Source organism: Musa acuminata, chromosome BXJ3-5, assembly GCF_036884655.1.
Source record: "Musa acuminata AAA Group cultivar baxijiao chromosome BXJ3-5, Cavendish_Baxijiao_AAA, whole genome shotgun sequence".
NCBI lineage: Eukaryota > Viridiplantae > Streptophyta > Magnoliopsida > Zingiberales > Musaceae > Musa > Musa acuminata.
This window is the reverse complement of record NC_088353.1, coordinates 45,162,869-45,178,095: the sequence shown is the minus strand read 5'-3', so window position 1 is coordinate 45,178,095 and position 15,227 is coordinate 45,162,869. Positions and strand designations below refer to the sequence as shown.

The window sequence follows — 15,227 nt, the reverse complement described above, 5'->3', positions numbered from 1 at the left end:
CCCTCCCTAATACCAAGAGGGAGGTGATCCTCCCATTTCTCTTTTCTCCCCTTTCCCTACCATTTGTTATAATTATTTGTTTGGCTTTCTTGCAAGCGAAGTCATATTTAAGAAAAGAAGCAATCAAAAAATAATGTGCTAAAACTTGTTCTCATTATTTACGACACCCTTTGAAGCTACGAGGGAGGAGATGTTTGACTGTAGGCTCATTCATCTCGCCATTGCTGACGAAAACAAGCTTAGGCCCTTGCTCATCAAAATCCTCCCTCATTGTTTCTCCGTTTGTCTCTCTTTCCCCATTGTACTCCTTGTTTTATTAGCTTTCTTGCAGGCAAAGTGACTAAGACAATTGGAAATGATAGAATTTGCCTCATTTGCTACCCTTCGTTGTCGAGATGGCCGAGAAGCTCGATCACATTCTAACTCACCTTGGCCTCGCAATGAAGATGTACTTGAGCCTTTGCTCTTCAAGATCCTCCTTATTGGACTTCACCTCGTGTGTTTTACACCCTTTGTTGTTGAAAGGGATGAGATGCTTTATCGCTTTCTCAGTTGCCTTAGCCTTATTAATGAAAACATGCTCGAGCTGCTCGTCATCCTCCCTTACTCTCTCTTCTCTCGCCACTCCATCCCCTCTTTTCTTATTAGTTTCTACATTTTTTTTTTGCAGCTAAAGAGGGGAAAGTGACAATTGAAAATTATGTTTGTCGCCTCATCCACTTATGTTACTCTCTCTTGGCTACTTTTACCTAAGTTGTGCGGCACCCTTATGTATCCGTCCGCAAAGGTCAATATTCTCTAAACCTCCTATAATCTCTTAGGACCTACAAAAAAGAAAATGAGTTAGAGAAAACGTTTCACTCGAGATCCACAGCTACTTGTTGTGCCTGTTGGGGCAAGAAAGGGGCGATTGCTGGCATCATACAGACGAATATTTGTACTTGATGAGTGAGGCCTAGGAAGGTATCAGACGGGACAAGTATATGCCCCGCGTTCGGCCCTGGAGGGAAAAAGTTGTGGTCATTGAATAGATATCAATAGCATCCCAGGGTTTACATCGATGGAGGCGTCTACTTGTTTGAAGGGGGGTTAGTGCCCTCTTAATCAAATGAGTTGGGTGTCGGAGGTGGCGCCTCCTCACTAGAGCACTCATTGGGAGGAATTATGGATGAATGTTCTTACGACATTCAGGCCCTTTCTATAGTGCCAAAATGTTATTGTGTTGGTACCATTGACCAAAGAGTTAGCATCGCCTAGTTTGGTCCCAAAGGTGTAAGTCCAAAGGGGGTCCGTGCGGGTCTAAGGGAATGACCTAAGTGAGAAGCTGAAGTGACAAGCGAATTCCCAAAGTGCTGCTAGCCTGTTGAAGAGGGTTTGACGCTATCCAAGGGCATGCCTTGACCTTGCCAGAGGTTGCTCTACATCTTCTCGAGGAACAACTTAGCGGTGTTTGAGGTCTTGCATAAAGGTTAGTGTTAGTGGGGATATCTCGATCCGATCCTTTTGATGTTTATGTTAGTAGCGTGGAAAAGTAGAGAGGGTTTAGTAGAGCTTACAAGAGCACAGATAGAGCCCCCTTGTTTGGCTTGGGGGCTTGACTTTTATACTTGAGTAGCTAGTGGCGTGAAGCTAATGGCAGGTTAGGATACTCCTTACCCTACTTGGGGGATAAATAATGGTGATCGATGAGCACATCCTTCGAAGGATGGCTTTAGGATGAGAAGTATCTTTTGGCCTATCCAAGACAAGCAAGGGATGATCCTCTGCGTCGTTTATCTCGAAGGAGTTGAAAAAGTCGAGCCATGTCGTCGAGCTTTAATGCGTGCATGCGGGTTTTCCCTCGATCATGATTGGGGATGCTAACAAGCAAAAGGTGAGAAGTGAGCCTTGTTAGCCTTTTTCTATGGGGCGAGACAAGCGGGGCGGAGGGATTATTCTCACGTCGGCGACTAAAGAGGATTGATGGAAGTTACCCATCCCTTTACTTATGTAGTTTCGATAGCCTAAGTGACAGAATGAGTTGACAATATTGTCAATTTTTTTTTATCAATTTTCATGGCCGAAGTAGTCATATTGATCACCTACCCATCTACTGCTGCATGTTGAAGAATAAGATAGTCTCGAAAGGGTCGTCATGACTCATTGGCATGCCATTGAAAAGTCGCAAGTTCACGGTCACAACGATGGATCGGCTATCCCCTTCAAACCCGACACCTTTTTTCTTGGAGCCAACCGGTGCTTGAAAACTCCAAAACCGTCAGCAAATTTCAATCACTGTAGCATCTAATCAATTTAGTAATATTCTGACAGCAGAACATTGAGATTTTTTTTTTAGTTAAATCTCTGAGCTTTTCAATTGATTTGGATCACCAATTCAGTTACGATGCTTTTGGCACCTCTATACAATATAGTATTTTAATATAAAACTAATATTAGTAAGGTATAAATAGTTAAAATAAAAAATACAAACTAATATATTATTTTTTTTATGATATTTTAAATAGATATTCTTATTGATTTGGGTAAAAAAAGATGCAAAAGAAATTGAGTTTAGCAGAGATAATATTTTTATCACATATAAAAAACACTATAAGACTACACAAAAAAAAAAACTTTATAGCTGAAGAACAATGATTTAAAATCCAATACAATTTACTTATCGTCACATATTTTATTAGTTTGTGAAGAACAACATATGGGAAAAAAAACCTGGATTTCTATGTCAGGTAATTATAATATTTCTGATACGTCCATAAAATATCATATATCTATACGAAACTCTGTTTACCATATAGATCAATAAGATAATCTGTCAAGATCATTTTCAAAAATAAATAAAAAAATACTGATGAATAAAAAAATAATGTATTCTGCTGGAATTAGAATGTGATTATGGAAGTTGCTTCACATATCACAAGCACAAAACATATTATTTTTTTGGATAATTGTCTCAAAAAAACTCTAAATATTATTATTTTTCGTTTATTTATTTCTGTAGAGAGTTTCATTTTATCTCAATGAATGATTTTATCCTTATATTTAAACTATCAAAATTTTACCAACTAAGCTAGCTAATCTTACGATTATTTTTTATTTTTCAAAAATATAAAGACTCTATCATATTATTATAATATTTTAAGATCAAATCATGCCTTCCTCGCTTGTAAAAAAAAAAGTATATACACATAAGGAAATACATCCTATAGAATACATGGATGTAGATGATTGCGTCATCATTGCACATCATTGAAGCTTCAAAATTAGCATATACATAGGTTAACAGTATATATACTATTTGCACATCATATAGGTTATCAAGAAATAGTATTTTCACATCATATATAGGTTAACATTATATATGATTATATGATGCTATATTTCTACCACAACCATGATTATTAGCACAATTAGTATTTGTTTTCCGCTAACCATCCCATCATGTTGACGGAAGAGGTCCTTTCTGTAGTTCCTTGACGTTTGCATCCACCAACAGCAATACACAGCGACAAATTTTTATTCTATTAAACTTGTGCGAGTTTGACTAGTTGATCTGATGTGAAAGGAAATTATTTTGGTAATGTTATAATTTAGAATTTCAATGCCAGATAATTGCAAGCATTGACCGTATAACATAAACACGTAACGCGTAAATTGGAAGAGGCAATCGGTGAGGATATGCATCTATTCCCCGTTCTTTTTTTTTTGGCTAAACGTTCCAGTTTCTTCTGGCAATGAACCACTTAAGAAAGTCTACATTCTCGATCATCATTAGCGTGTTTCTTTCCATCTCGTTTTTCTTCAAAAAAGTGAATCTATTTGACGTTTTATACATGAGAATCTGAAATGTTAAATTAAATATGATTTTGGTTTAAAAGTCTTAGTTAAGATGGGAGATTCTATGTAGGCGGAGTTAAAATTTGAGTTTATTTTTAATTAGAAGAAGACATGAGGTAGAGTTAAAAAGACTCAGATAATCTATGAGTTATCATTCGAGTTTTAGCTTTGAAACTTCTCTATTCTTCTGTGTAATCACTCCTCTATGATTTTTCGATATCCACATCTTTTTAGAGATTTTTCAACAAGTTACTCGATGTATAGCTTCACAAGCAGGCAGACATTTTGTTCCGCTTTGGATATACTTCTGACGCAGTAGGTGGCAGGGGAAGTTGGTGACCGGAGTTTGGTAAAGCTTTCAACTCCAACAACCCTTGTGCTGCGCAAAATTCCAATATGTCGTGTGTGCTGGTCAGCATCAGGCAGCAGTTGAGTGAATCGGTCTTACTTAATAAAGACAAGCCGAAGTAGTGGATGACCAACGGCACTTGGAGTGTGTTGAATGCATGAGGTCGATCGATCAAAGGCGTACCAGACTGGGGTTCAATCTATTAATTTACCAGTCGATGGTAGGTGAGTTCAATGCAATATCTTATGATGCGACATTGCGGTCTCTTCTACTATCCAAGAGCATGATCTGGAGCATGGTGGTAGAGGGAGACGCTATATAAGCCGCCCAAGGACGTGCTCTTGCCATTCATCACCCTTAGCGATCCTGTAACCTTCTCTTCTACGACCTGCAACAATGGCCGCCATCCACGCCTCCCGCAAGACCACAAGATCTGAAGGTCCGGCCACCATCATGGCCATCGGCACCGCCAATCCCCCCAACCTCTACGAGCAGAGCTCTTACGCGGACTTCTACTTCCGGGTGACCAACTCGGAGCACATGCAGGAGCTCAAGCAGAAGTTCCAGCGTATCTGTGAGTCATCTGATTATTCTTCTATGAAGAGTGTGACAGGGAATGAAAGTGTTGCTTGTTCTGTGTGTGAAGGTGACAGGACCATGATCAAGAGGCGTTACATGCTGCTCACGGAGGAGATCCTCAGAGAGAAACCAGGGATGTGCTCTTATATGGGGACCTCCTTCGACGAGCGGCAGGACATCGTGGTGGAAGAGGTGCCGAGGCTCGCCAAGGAAGCCGCCGCCAAGGCCATCAAAGAGTGGGGCCGCGACAAGTCGGAGATCACCCACTTGCTCTTCTGCTCCACTAGCGGCATCGACATGCCCGGCGCCGACTACCGCCTCATCAAGCTCCTCGGCCTCCCGCTGACTGTCAACCGCATCATGCTCTACAGCCAGGCCTGCCACATGGGTGCTCAGATGCTTCGCATCGCCAAGGACATCGCGGAGAACAACAGGGACGCCCGCGTGCTCCTGGTCGCCTGCGAGGTCAACACCCTCATCTTCCGAGGACCGGACGAGCGCGACATCCAGAGCCTGGCAGGCCAGGTCGCGTTTGCCGACGGAGCAGCAGCGGTCATTGTCGGCGCGAATCCAATCCAAGGCGTCGAGAAGCCCATCTTCGAGATCATGTCTGCTGCGGAAGTGACGGTGCCGGAGAGCGACATGGCCGTGGGAGGGCAACTCAAGCAGGTCGGCCTCACCTTCCATTTCATGCGCCAGCTTCCCATGCTCATCGCCAACAACCTAGAGAACTGCCTCCAAGAGGCATTCAAGCCCCTGGGCATCACTGACTGGAACGAGGTCTTCTGGGTTTCGCACCCGGGGAACTGGGGGATCATGGACGCCATCGAGGCCAAGCTGGCGCTCCAGAAAGGGAAGCTCCGCTCCTCGAGACATGTGTTCAGCGAGTACGGGAACATGATGGGCGCCACCGTTCTCTTCGTCATGGACGACGTCAGGAAGCGGTCGACGGTCGAGGAGCGGACAACCACCGGCGACGGGCTCGAGTGGGGATTCCTCTGCGCCTTTGGACCTGGGCTGTCCATTGAGACTCTGGTGCTCCACAGTGTACCGCTCTAGGGTTCTTAGCCGCAAAAGAGCGAGAGAAAAAGATCCAACATTACCTAAAATTATTAATCCTCGTTCTATATAGTTTTGCTTTTTTATTTCTAAGCCTGCAAGAAAATAATGTAAATTATATCTGATATATATGAACTACAATATTCTATTGGATATCTTAAACCAAAAGTGAATATATATATATATATATATATATATATATATATATATATATATAATATGAAAGTGTTGAATAGGCAATAAGACTTTGTTAGCTATACCAAACTAACATATTGAGGGTGATTTATAGATTCATTAAGAATAGAAGCCTTGGAAGGTAAATGCATTCTTAAGTATACTTTCTATAAGCTCCAAGTTAATAATATTATAAGGGTATCCTGAATGGCTGTTGTGCCCACCAATAGAGCTGTCTTGTGTAATATATTTCTTCAACTTATAGTATTAATTGTGAGCCTCCTTCACCTTTTATCATCATGTGAAGTTTTATTTGTCTGTCTTATGTCATCAACCAATTTTATTTTTCGACTGGCTGGCACATTCCTCCGCCCCAAGCACTATTGTAGTTGCACGAACCCAACCTTCCTCCATTGTGCACTTTTGCCTTCTTCGGTGTCACACTCCACGGCGTTTTGCCAACTAGTAAGTAGCTTCTCCTTCTTGACCCTTTTTTTTAGGTCTATATGTGGTAACAATAACTTTTATTAAATGATTTTCTATTTTCCAAACTAGCTTGAGAAGTTTATTTAAAGATATCTTATTTTCTTGGTTTTGTTATATTATTATCAACTTATGATTAAGTAGGTACGAGTTACAACATCATACTACTAGATAGATAATAAGAATACCTCGATTTGCTTGCTCAATATATATTTTTTAAATTATAAATACAATAATATATTTTAATATTTTAATATTTTAATATTTGCAAGTGCTTAGCAAGCATTTCACACATTTAAGGTTTTGGCACCTTTGTGCCTTTAAAGTTTTAGATTGATGTACTCATCTTCTAGATTAGTAGTAGTAATTATGATGATTAAATTAGCATAATTAGTTAGATAATAATTGTTAGGAGAAAAAATTGTTAACATGTTGATTTACCTGATTTGAACTCACACATGTACAAGATTATCCGATATGTCATCAAGGTAAAAATATTGATCTTTACTAAAGTCAAAAAAGGTTTTCGGACTCCGTTTTCACGTCCAAATTAATAATTCAAAATGTGTAAATACGCACATGAGTGGTCTAAAAAGATGTCCTTGTAGTTAATAGTCCCTAACAATTTTTTTCCTAACAATAATAAACCTTCGACTATCAATTTTAGATATATATTTTAGATATGCTACCTGAGGCTATAAATTTTTGTCGTCGGGGCTTAGTCTAACGTATCACAATGCTTATTTAATAAATTCTGCAGCACTAGGAGGACTACTACATGCTTGACAATTTACCTAAGCCAAAATTTTAATGGGCACGAAATTTTAATCTGTCCGTTTAGCGTGCCAAATTATAGTCCACTCTCGTCTGGAATTGGGCTAAACTTGACATATGCTGCTATCTAGGCCTAGAAGAGATACTTTCATGTTGTTATCATTTTACTTATGTCTGTCAGCATAGTGGCTTCTTAAGCAATTGAATTATATATATATATATATATATATATATATATATATATATATATATATATATATATATATATAATGCTGAGTACCGCACACTCATAGCTTCCTTCATCACTGAGCTTTCCACTTGGAGCACCAGGATCCTGTAGCACCTTTTTCTGTCCTGACAATTCATCACTTGGAAGCATAATAATCAACCATCATATTGGTGGAAGACATTTTCCCCCTAAATATCAAGTAAGAAAAATTGTCTCATTCAAATATAAGATATGATTGCATATCTTGATTGCCTCCGGAAGCAAGAAGATGCAGCTGTACTGTTGAAGCTTTGTATTTTCGGCAGTCACCGAAATCAGTTTCCTGAGGAAGGTGCTTTGCGTCACTGGAATTTTTGAATCGAATAAATAGATTCGTCGAAGGCTTGAAAACTATTGTTTACAAACAAACAATATAAGCCTTTTGAAAGTCATGAACAAGTTTATGATGGTTATAAACATCTATATCATGATATTATTGGAGATATAACTGATGATGGTGCACCACTAAGAAGAGTCCGAAAGGTTTATAGAGACAATATATAAGATGGATAAGTTAATGCAAGAAACACATTAGGTATAGATAAAATTTATGTGATGATTAATTAAGGCATTCGAAGGTGAGCTAGGATTAATGAAAAATATATCTGACTGTTGGAAGGTATATTAATCTAAAACTCTGAGGTTACTTCATATGTAAATTCGATATCTAACTGTTGGAAACACATATCTTACTGTGTGTGGGATCATTCCTCCATATGTTCCGATAAAAAACTAGGACATCCAGGTCCCATTTTTTTGTGACAATTTTTCCTCCTGAGTCGTGTAATTTTGTTGTTACCTCCGATGCAGAGCAGAGATTTTAATTTTAATTTTAATTTTTTTTTGGGAGGGGGAAGGGGGTGGAAAAGAAATCGGGTGTGGAAGTTTCCAATCCCTGGATCATCAAACGACCAACTAAAGGAATTATTCAGACATCGTGCAAATAGGCACGTCACGTTGTTGTCTAGCAATATAAGTTGTTGGAATTCTTTGCCCTTTTATCCACCTGCATTCTAAAAATTATTAAATGGCCGTCACCTGCGCTACCCTCCCCAGTAGAGTCTCCGCCTCCGCCTCCGCCTCCGCCTGTTTCCCCTTCAGCTATTCCTTAAATCCCAGTCTTAATCCCCAGCCGAAAGCAAGGAAACCCCCTCCACCCATCACCATCTCCGCCAACCCATCCCACGTCGATCCCTTCCAGCTACGGGACCTCCTCGCCGCCGCCAACCACTCTTGCCACCGCTTCCCGGCCCTCACCCCGGACGGCCGAGCCGAGTCTGCCGATCCGGAGAAGCTCCGCGTGGCCCTCCACCACAGTTCCGTTGTTGTCTCTGTCTTCTGCCGATCGAAATTCTTGGCTGAGGACGGCTGCGGCGAAGGCCGCTATGACGTCTCCCCTTTTACCTTCGAGAAATTGTTCGACAGGGTCATGCCTGCAGAGCGGGACCGACGGTTGGTGGGCTTCGGTCGAGCAGTTTCGGACGGTGGATTGACAGCTTCCATTCACGATGTCGTGGTAAGGTCGATCAAGTGTTTGCTTTTGTTCACGAGATATAAGGGTTCAAAAAAATACAACTTTTAAAGAAAAATGCAACTATTTGTAGTTGTCTGACCGCTTATTTCACTATGTTGCTCCGAACGTTATTAGCAAGCCGTCATTTTTTGCAATCACATCGGATGAGTATTATTCTTTAGAATTTAACCAAATCAAATGTCTTCGTTTGCAATTTTGTTGCCGGTGACAATTGTACAGGATGAAAACATGTTCTCTCTCAAGTGAAACATATTTAGGCATCTAGGTGTTTGATTGTACAAGGAAATGCCATCTTCTTGTTCTGCATTATAACAATCATGTTAAAACCTCAATGAAAATGTCTAAGCTATCACAACACTAATTGAAGCGGGTTCATGTTTTTTTTTTTAATTTGTTCAGTTGCATAATTCATATCTTGACGAAAGACATAATAACCTTCCATAGAATTCGTACATAAACCCTTTTTGTTAGTGTTGTGTTTCTTGTTTTATACTAGCTCTTTATCTTCATCTTTTACTTAGCAAGATCCGAACTAGTTTTGTACTTGCTTCATCATTTGTTATATAATGTGGATATGTAGAGATATTTTATTTGAAGAATTACTATATCAAATGCATTCTAATCTTACTACCATATTTGCATTTCCAATCTCATGGAACGTCATAGGTTACCCTAGATAAGGAACTGTACAACACAAAAATAAGAAAATTTCTAAGCCATGTTAAAAATGAAAAGTAATTCCGTGAAGAAGTTTCTTTTGGCTCCCTTAAGGTTGCAGCTCTATCAAAAGCTTAAGTTGATAGGAAAGGTCCCAACTTATATCTAACCTCTAATGTACCCACGGTGCACATACCAACAAATTTTGCACATCAGATGAGGAAATTTGGGGCTTAACAATGTGGACTAGCCAAGATAACTTTGCAAACCAAATACCAACAAGTTTTGCACAAAGACTCATTTGCCAATGAGTTTAACACTAGGTACTGTAAAATGGGGCAAAGCTAACATTCAAACTGACGACTTACTCCAATACCATGATAAATTATTAGTTGGGTTATCATTATTCCCAAAGGACTTAGCTAATAAGAACGAGCCCAACTAATTTAAACTTCCAATTCTTAGCGTGAAATCTTTCACTTTATAAGGAAGTGAATTTCATTCGGTGAAAAGACCAACTAGAAGTACCAATGATCATTTCAATAATGTTTGTATGGATGTTTTAATGGCTTTAGCAGATATATTATTTTAAAAGGATTCTTGCTCCCATTGTTTGAATGATCAATCAACAGCTTAGTTAATTGAGTTCCAGACCTTGTATCACATTATTATATGGTACCATCTAGACTATTACACTATTGCAAATATTCATGTCATTTATATTAAGTTCCTTTCAGGTTGTCCCTTCTTTACAGGGGCGGGGTATCGGACGAAAGATAGTTGAACGAATCACAAGGTAGGAATATCTAAATTCTAAACTTGTAAATGCTGTTTGAAGTGTAACTTGCTTCAGCATTTGGAATTCTTTGTATGACTTATATCCCACTTCGGCAACTAATAGCATGGATTCCAGACAACTCTGTTATTGTTCAATTTCAGATATAACCATATTCAACAGCGTGTAAGTCATCAAAATCATTGCTTTAGGTTCTGAATCTGTGAACAGCTTTTTGAATGTTTATTGCATGCCCTAAAGTTTTGTTGTCACACTTATATTTTGATAATAGAAACTTACACACTTATAATTTGACAATAGAAACTATTGATAGAAACTTACATATTTATAGTTTGACCGCCATTTGACAACAGAAACTTACACACTTTTACTTTTCCTGTCACAATATGGGAAGTCTCAGATCTCACATGATATTGAAAGCTTTAGTTGCTTGTAATAATTGAATCATCCTAACATTATTTGCCTATCTACTAGTCCATACTGTTTTTTTATAATTTTGAAATTGTTTATCTACAGGATTATTACTGGTAGAGGCATATATGATATCTCAGCCTTGTGTTCAGAAAATGAGAGGTACATCCATTATGTTTCTTTATACTTTGTAGTTTCATCCTGCTCAAGATCAAACATGATAGTTTCTTCTGTTGGAGGGTGGGAGAGTTACATAATCCGATGGATGAAATAGTCTTTCTTCAATTGTTGCTGCAAATGCTTGATCAGTATTAAGAATACATCTATTCTTTTTTGTTGTGTCACTATCCTGATAAACTTTCCAACAAATATTCTTAATTAAAATTTCACTTATGGAAAAAAAAAGACTTTCCAACAAATATTTTTCTGTTAGAATTACTAATTCTATGTTTTGTTCTTGGTTTCTAATTCTGTTAGACTTACAAATGATATGGAGTTTTTTACTATTATTACTATACTGCAGACATGTCTTCTAGAGAGAAAGGAGAATTTCATATATGATGAGGACTTGAGGCCATCCTTTTGTAATGCTTTGATGAATTCCATGAATTATAAGTTTGTCAGATCTCTCTTGGACAATTTTAGGTTCTATAAATTACATTGCATGGTATACAAATGATGATATTGATAAGATGGCTCGTCACACCACCATTAGATAAGCATTGTGTATGCCTAATGTTCAAACAGCAAGATACTAAGTATCACTTGAGTAGCGGATCCTGATAGGCTGTTAAAATTTATTTACATTGGATGATAGCTTTTCTGTATTCTGCTCACCTGAACATAACAGGGTCACTAAATAGGAAATAAAAAATTTGTGCGTTCTTGTTGAGTTGTTTCTCTCTTTATCAGGAGAACAGGAAAATATCACATACCACTTTCTGATGGTTGACAGAAGCTCCTTTCAGGCAGATCATTCGTGCTTTGTTTAGTGTTCAATGGGTAGTGTCAGAGTGCTGCAATTACATGGAGATGCTATATCTCCCGTTGGAAGTCTTGATTGCATCTCAGTTTCAGAATGGGAGATAAGAGAGTGCTTGTACAACGGAACAGTGGTTGGTTTATTTAATTCGACTCAGTTCAGGTCTACTCAAACCAGTTAGGATTAAAACTCATGGACACAAGAAATGCTTTTATTGCTCATCAACACTGAACCCAGTGCTAAGGGTCTTGTTTCTGGAAGCATGTCCACAAAAAATTGCCTGTTTTATCAGCATAGGCTAGACTTAAATCCTTGATTCAAAGGTTAGTAGCACAGGTTATCACTTTCGAAATAGTGAGGGGAAATTATGGAAGTTCATATATATTGCCAATGAAAGATGTTTTCTGAAACAACTTGTGGATAAGAGAGGTGGACATTTGTGTGAAGTAATTAACCTTGTTTGTACCATGAAATACTTGTAGTGTATGCTAGTACAGCTAACTAGAAGTTGGTTATCCTCGGACTAACTAGTTCTTGTGCATCAAAGGATTCTTGTTGAACTAGTGCACAAAACAAAAATATATAGTCATCTTCTTCTTGCAACTTTGTGTAATATCATTTTATAACCGTTCTTTAGGAGTAAATATTCATATTTGCAAAATATCTACACTCAAATGATTGCTGAACTGAGACATATGATCCTGTGTTCAAGTATTTATATGGGGCCAAGGGTGTAGCAGTACCCTTTTGGCAATGTGGTTGGCTCATGCCAATCAACACGTGGATTGTGTCATACCACCAGTACATGTTCTGACCAGGAACATACTGGGAGTGGTATACAAAATAATCCTTGTTTGCATTTTAGTCCTCAGCATCTTTCTCAAATCGATGAGAAATGTGCTTCTGATAATCTTAACTTTAGGAGCTAGAGTAGCACTTGCCTTTTGCCTAATGAGTGACACATTATTTTGTCAGCTATCAAAAGAGAGATTATTAAATAGAATGGCATATTCTAGACATCTGTCTAGCTTAAAGCTGAATGGCATATAACTGGTCCTGGTCTGGCTCTTCACTATAGACTGCTGATTTGGTGCTACAAACATTTTAACAGATGTTGTTTTAAATTAGTTTAGGAGCAATGTATCTAGAGCATTCGGTATTGGCAGACAAAAAATAAAACTTTGGCAACCATCTCTTCTTGTTCCTTTTTATTTTATTGCAGTACTTTCTGTAATTATCTTGGCTTGTTATTATGGGTGATTTTTTATTTGATAGGGCGAACAGATTGAGAATGTATCTGTAGGCACTTGAGTGGTTTGCTTTCTTTTCTTTTAGTGGCCGTTTGTACGTCAAATCAAAATGCTATCATTTGCATATTCAGGACAGCAAAGGTAGCTTAAGAAACAGATCAAGAGCATATACAAATATATAAAAAAATGATTCTTCTGATGGATTTTCTTATTTACCACATTAATAAAGCCACTAAAGTTTCTTTTCCTGCCAAACAAAATATTCTTTCATGTTTAGAATTTCTTTATCAAATCATTTTTGGTTTGTTGTGCTTTATGAATGCAGAGCAATTGATGTGTCTCCTTAATCACTAATTGATGTTCATATGCTTATGTGTAATATCAGCCAACTTGGTGAACTGGATCATCAACTTCTCTAAAATCTTGTATTATATCAACTATTATAATTTTTACATAATAGCCTAATCAAGCTATCATATTTGTCTGTGCTTCTTTTCCTAACATTATGGTTTCTGGTACCTTGATCAGTAACTGAGCAACATTAGTTTGTACATAAAAGAATTGGGATATACTTGTAGCTTTTTTCTGATGCACTATTACAGGCAAGCCTTCCCATTTGGTTGTTTTCACTCTTGATTGTATGGTAATGTGCTAGCAATTATGTTATGTATGGCTTGGGAAAAAGCCAGCTGCAATGTTAGTGTGCAATTTTTGCAGCTTGTTTTTTAAGGCATGCGGATTTGGAGAGGATTGCCTTGGGTCTACTACGATGATGTATACACGAACTGCCACGGGATTCCTGACCAACAATCAAGCAATCCAACCTGCTGGTAGAATGCTACTTTTGGTTCCTCCTGCTCGAGTCCCATGCCATTGTAAATAGAATTCAGCCGGAGAATGTATGAGGTAGAAAGTTATCTTCAACAACTCTTGCTATTTAACTTGTTCTTATTGGCATGCTTTATGTAGGGGGCGAGAAAAACGTGCATGGACCAACTTTTGCCTCAGCTTATCTCTAACTGCTTCTGGTGACCATAAATTGTTGGTAACATCAGTGGGGAGGTAATGAATGGCTATTGGCTGCAAGAAATGATCTTCCTATATTTATATAGCAAAAATATATACAGCGGACAGAAGGAAGGAAATTTGCTTCCTTTTTTGACTTGGTGAAGTTGGAATAGTTTCTTATTTGTTTTCTCCTGCGAGAGCCCTTTCTGAAACACATCGTTTGTTGCAAAAAGGTCCAATTTGCTGCTTTGTTGCTTCCTGAAGTAAAAACTCGGACTGGAATTATTCCGGAGTTCAACTGTCAGCAAGACCTTGGATTGAGGGAGGTAGTTTACAGTGGCATTTCCATTCTTGTCCGAGGAAACATAAAGATTTTATATCAAATCCATGTGGCATGACTGATGGTTGGTACCGCCTTTAAAGAGAGGTCAAAATACGATAATGTTTCTCACAATTTTCTACATGGTTTGTTTTGAATCCTCTCACAGGAGACCGCCTCCCCCACTCCCCACCTTCCCACCACTGCCACCGGTTGTTGTGGACATTGTCCTCGAGTGCTTTTTGTTTATTTTCCTTTTGTTTCGCTTCCTCTTGGTGATTGGTGATGGGAGGAGAAGAGAATAAAGTAAAAAACAAAAACAAAAACAAGAAAACAAAAAGAATAATATCGGTGTCACTTTTAGGTTGACCTAAATCTATTTCGTCGGCGAATTGATAAAAATCGGATCTTTTGCCAGCAGTTCACATCATATTTACCATCCCGAGTTTTCAACTCTTTAGGTTACTTACATTCTCGAAATGATTAATCTCTCATAGACTTGTGTGATGGATGGACTGATAGATATTAGATAGTCTACGCATATCAGTTGCATGAAATATTTTTGGGGTGATAACAATCAAATTTTGGAGTAAATAAATTAAATAATAGTGCAGTCCCACCACAAAAATCAATTATTATTATTATTATTTATAATCTCCTTTTTTATTTTTTATAATTTTATTTTAAAAATATTTCTAAACAACCTTGCAACCTAAGACTTTTCTTTTCCTTTCCACCTTGACCCATTGG

The 15,227-nt window shown here is 38.2% G+C and overlaps 2 protein-coding genes across 5 annotated transcripts; both read left to right on the top strand.

The window, feature by feature from the left end:
- The first annotated feature begins 4,517 nt into the window (after positions 1-4,517).
- LOC103986053 (curcumin synthase 2-like) lies at positions 4,518-5,976 on the top strand. Its single transcript, XM_009403924.3, has 2 exons — positions 4,518-4,757; positions 4,830-5,976. Exons 1-2 carry the CDS (start codon positions 4,580-4,582, stop codon positions 5,819-5,821), a joined length of 1,170 nt encoding a protein of 389 aa, XP_009402199.2. The 5' UTR covers positions 4,518-4,579; the 3' UTR covers positions 5,822-5,976.
- A 2,535-nt stretch (positions 5,977-8,511) lies between these two features.
- Positions 8,512-14,350, top strand: LOC135639197 (GCN5-related N-acetyltransferase 3, chloroplastic-like). Of its 4 annotated transcripts, none has more exons than XM_065152998.1 (5): positions 8,515-9,036; positions 10,467-10,507; positions 11,024-11,080; positions 13,868-14,056; positions 14,120-14,350. In XM_065152998.1, exons 1-4 carry the CDS (start codon positions 8,548-8,550, stop codon positions 14,031-14,033), a joined length of 753 nt encoding a protein of 250 aa, XP_065009070.1. In that variant the 5' UTR covers positions 8,515-8,547; the 3' UTR covers positions 14,034-14,056; positions 14,120-14,350. The 4 variants fall into 4 exon arrangements, with proteins under 4 accessions (XP_065009072.1, XP_065009070.1, XP_065009069.1 ...); XM_065152997.1 differs by having other exon boundaries at positions 8,516-9,036; positions 10,449-10,507; XM_065153000.1 differs by lacking the exons at positions 13,868-14,056; positions 14,120-14,350 and adding an exon at positions 11,831-12,010 and having other exon boundaries at positions 8,512-9,036.
- The last annotated feature ends 877 nt before the right edge of the window (positions 14,351-15,227 follow it).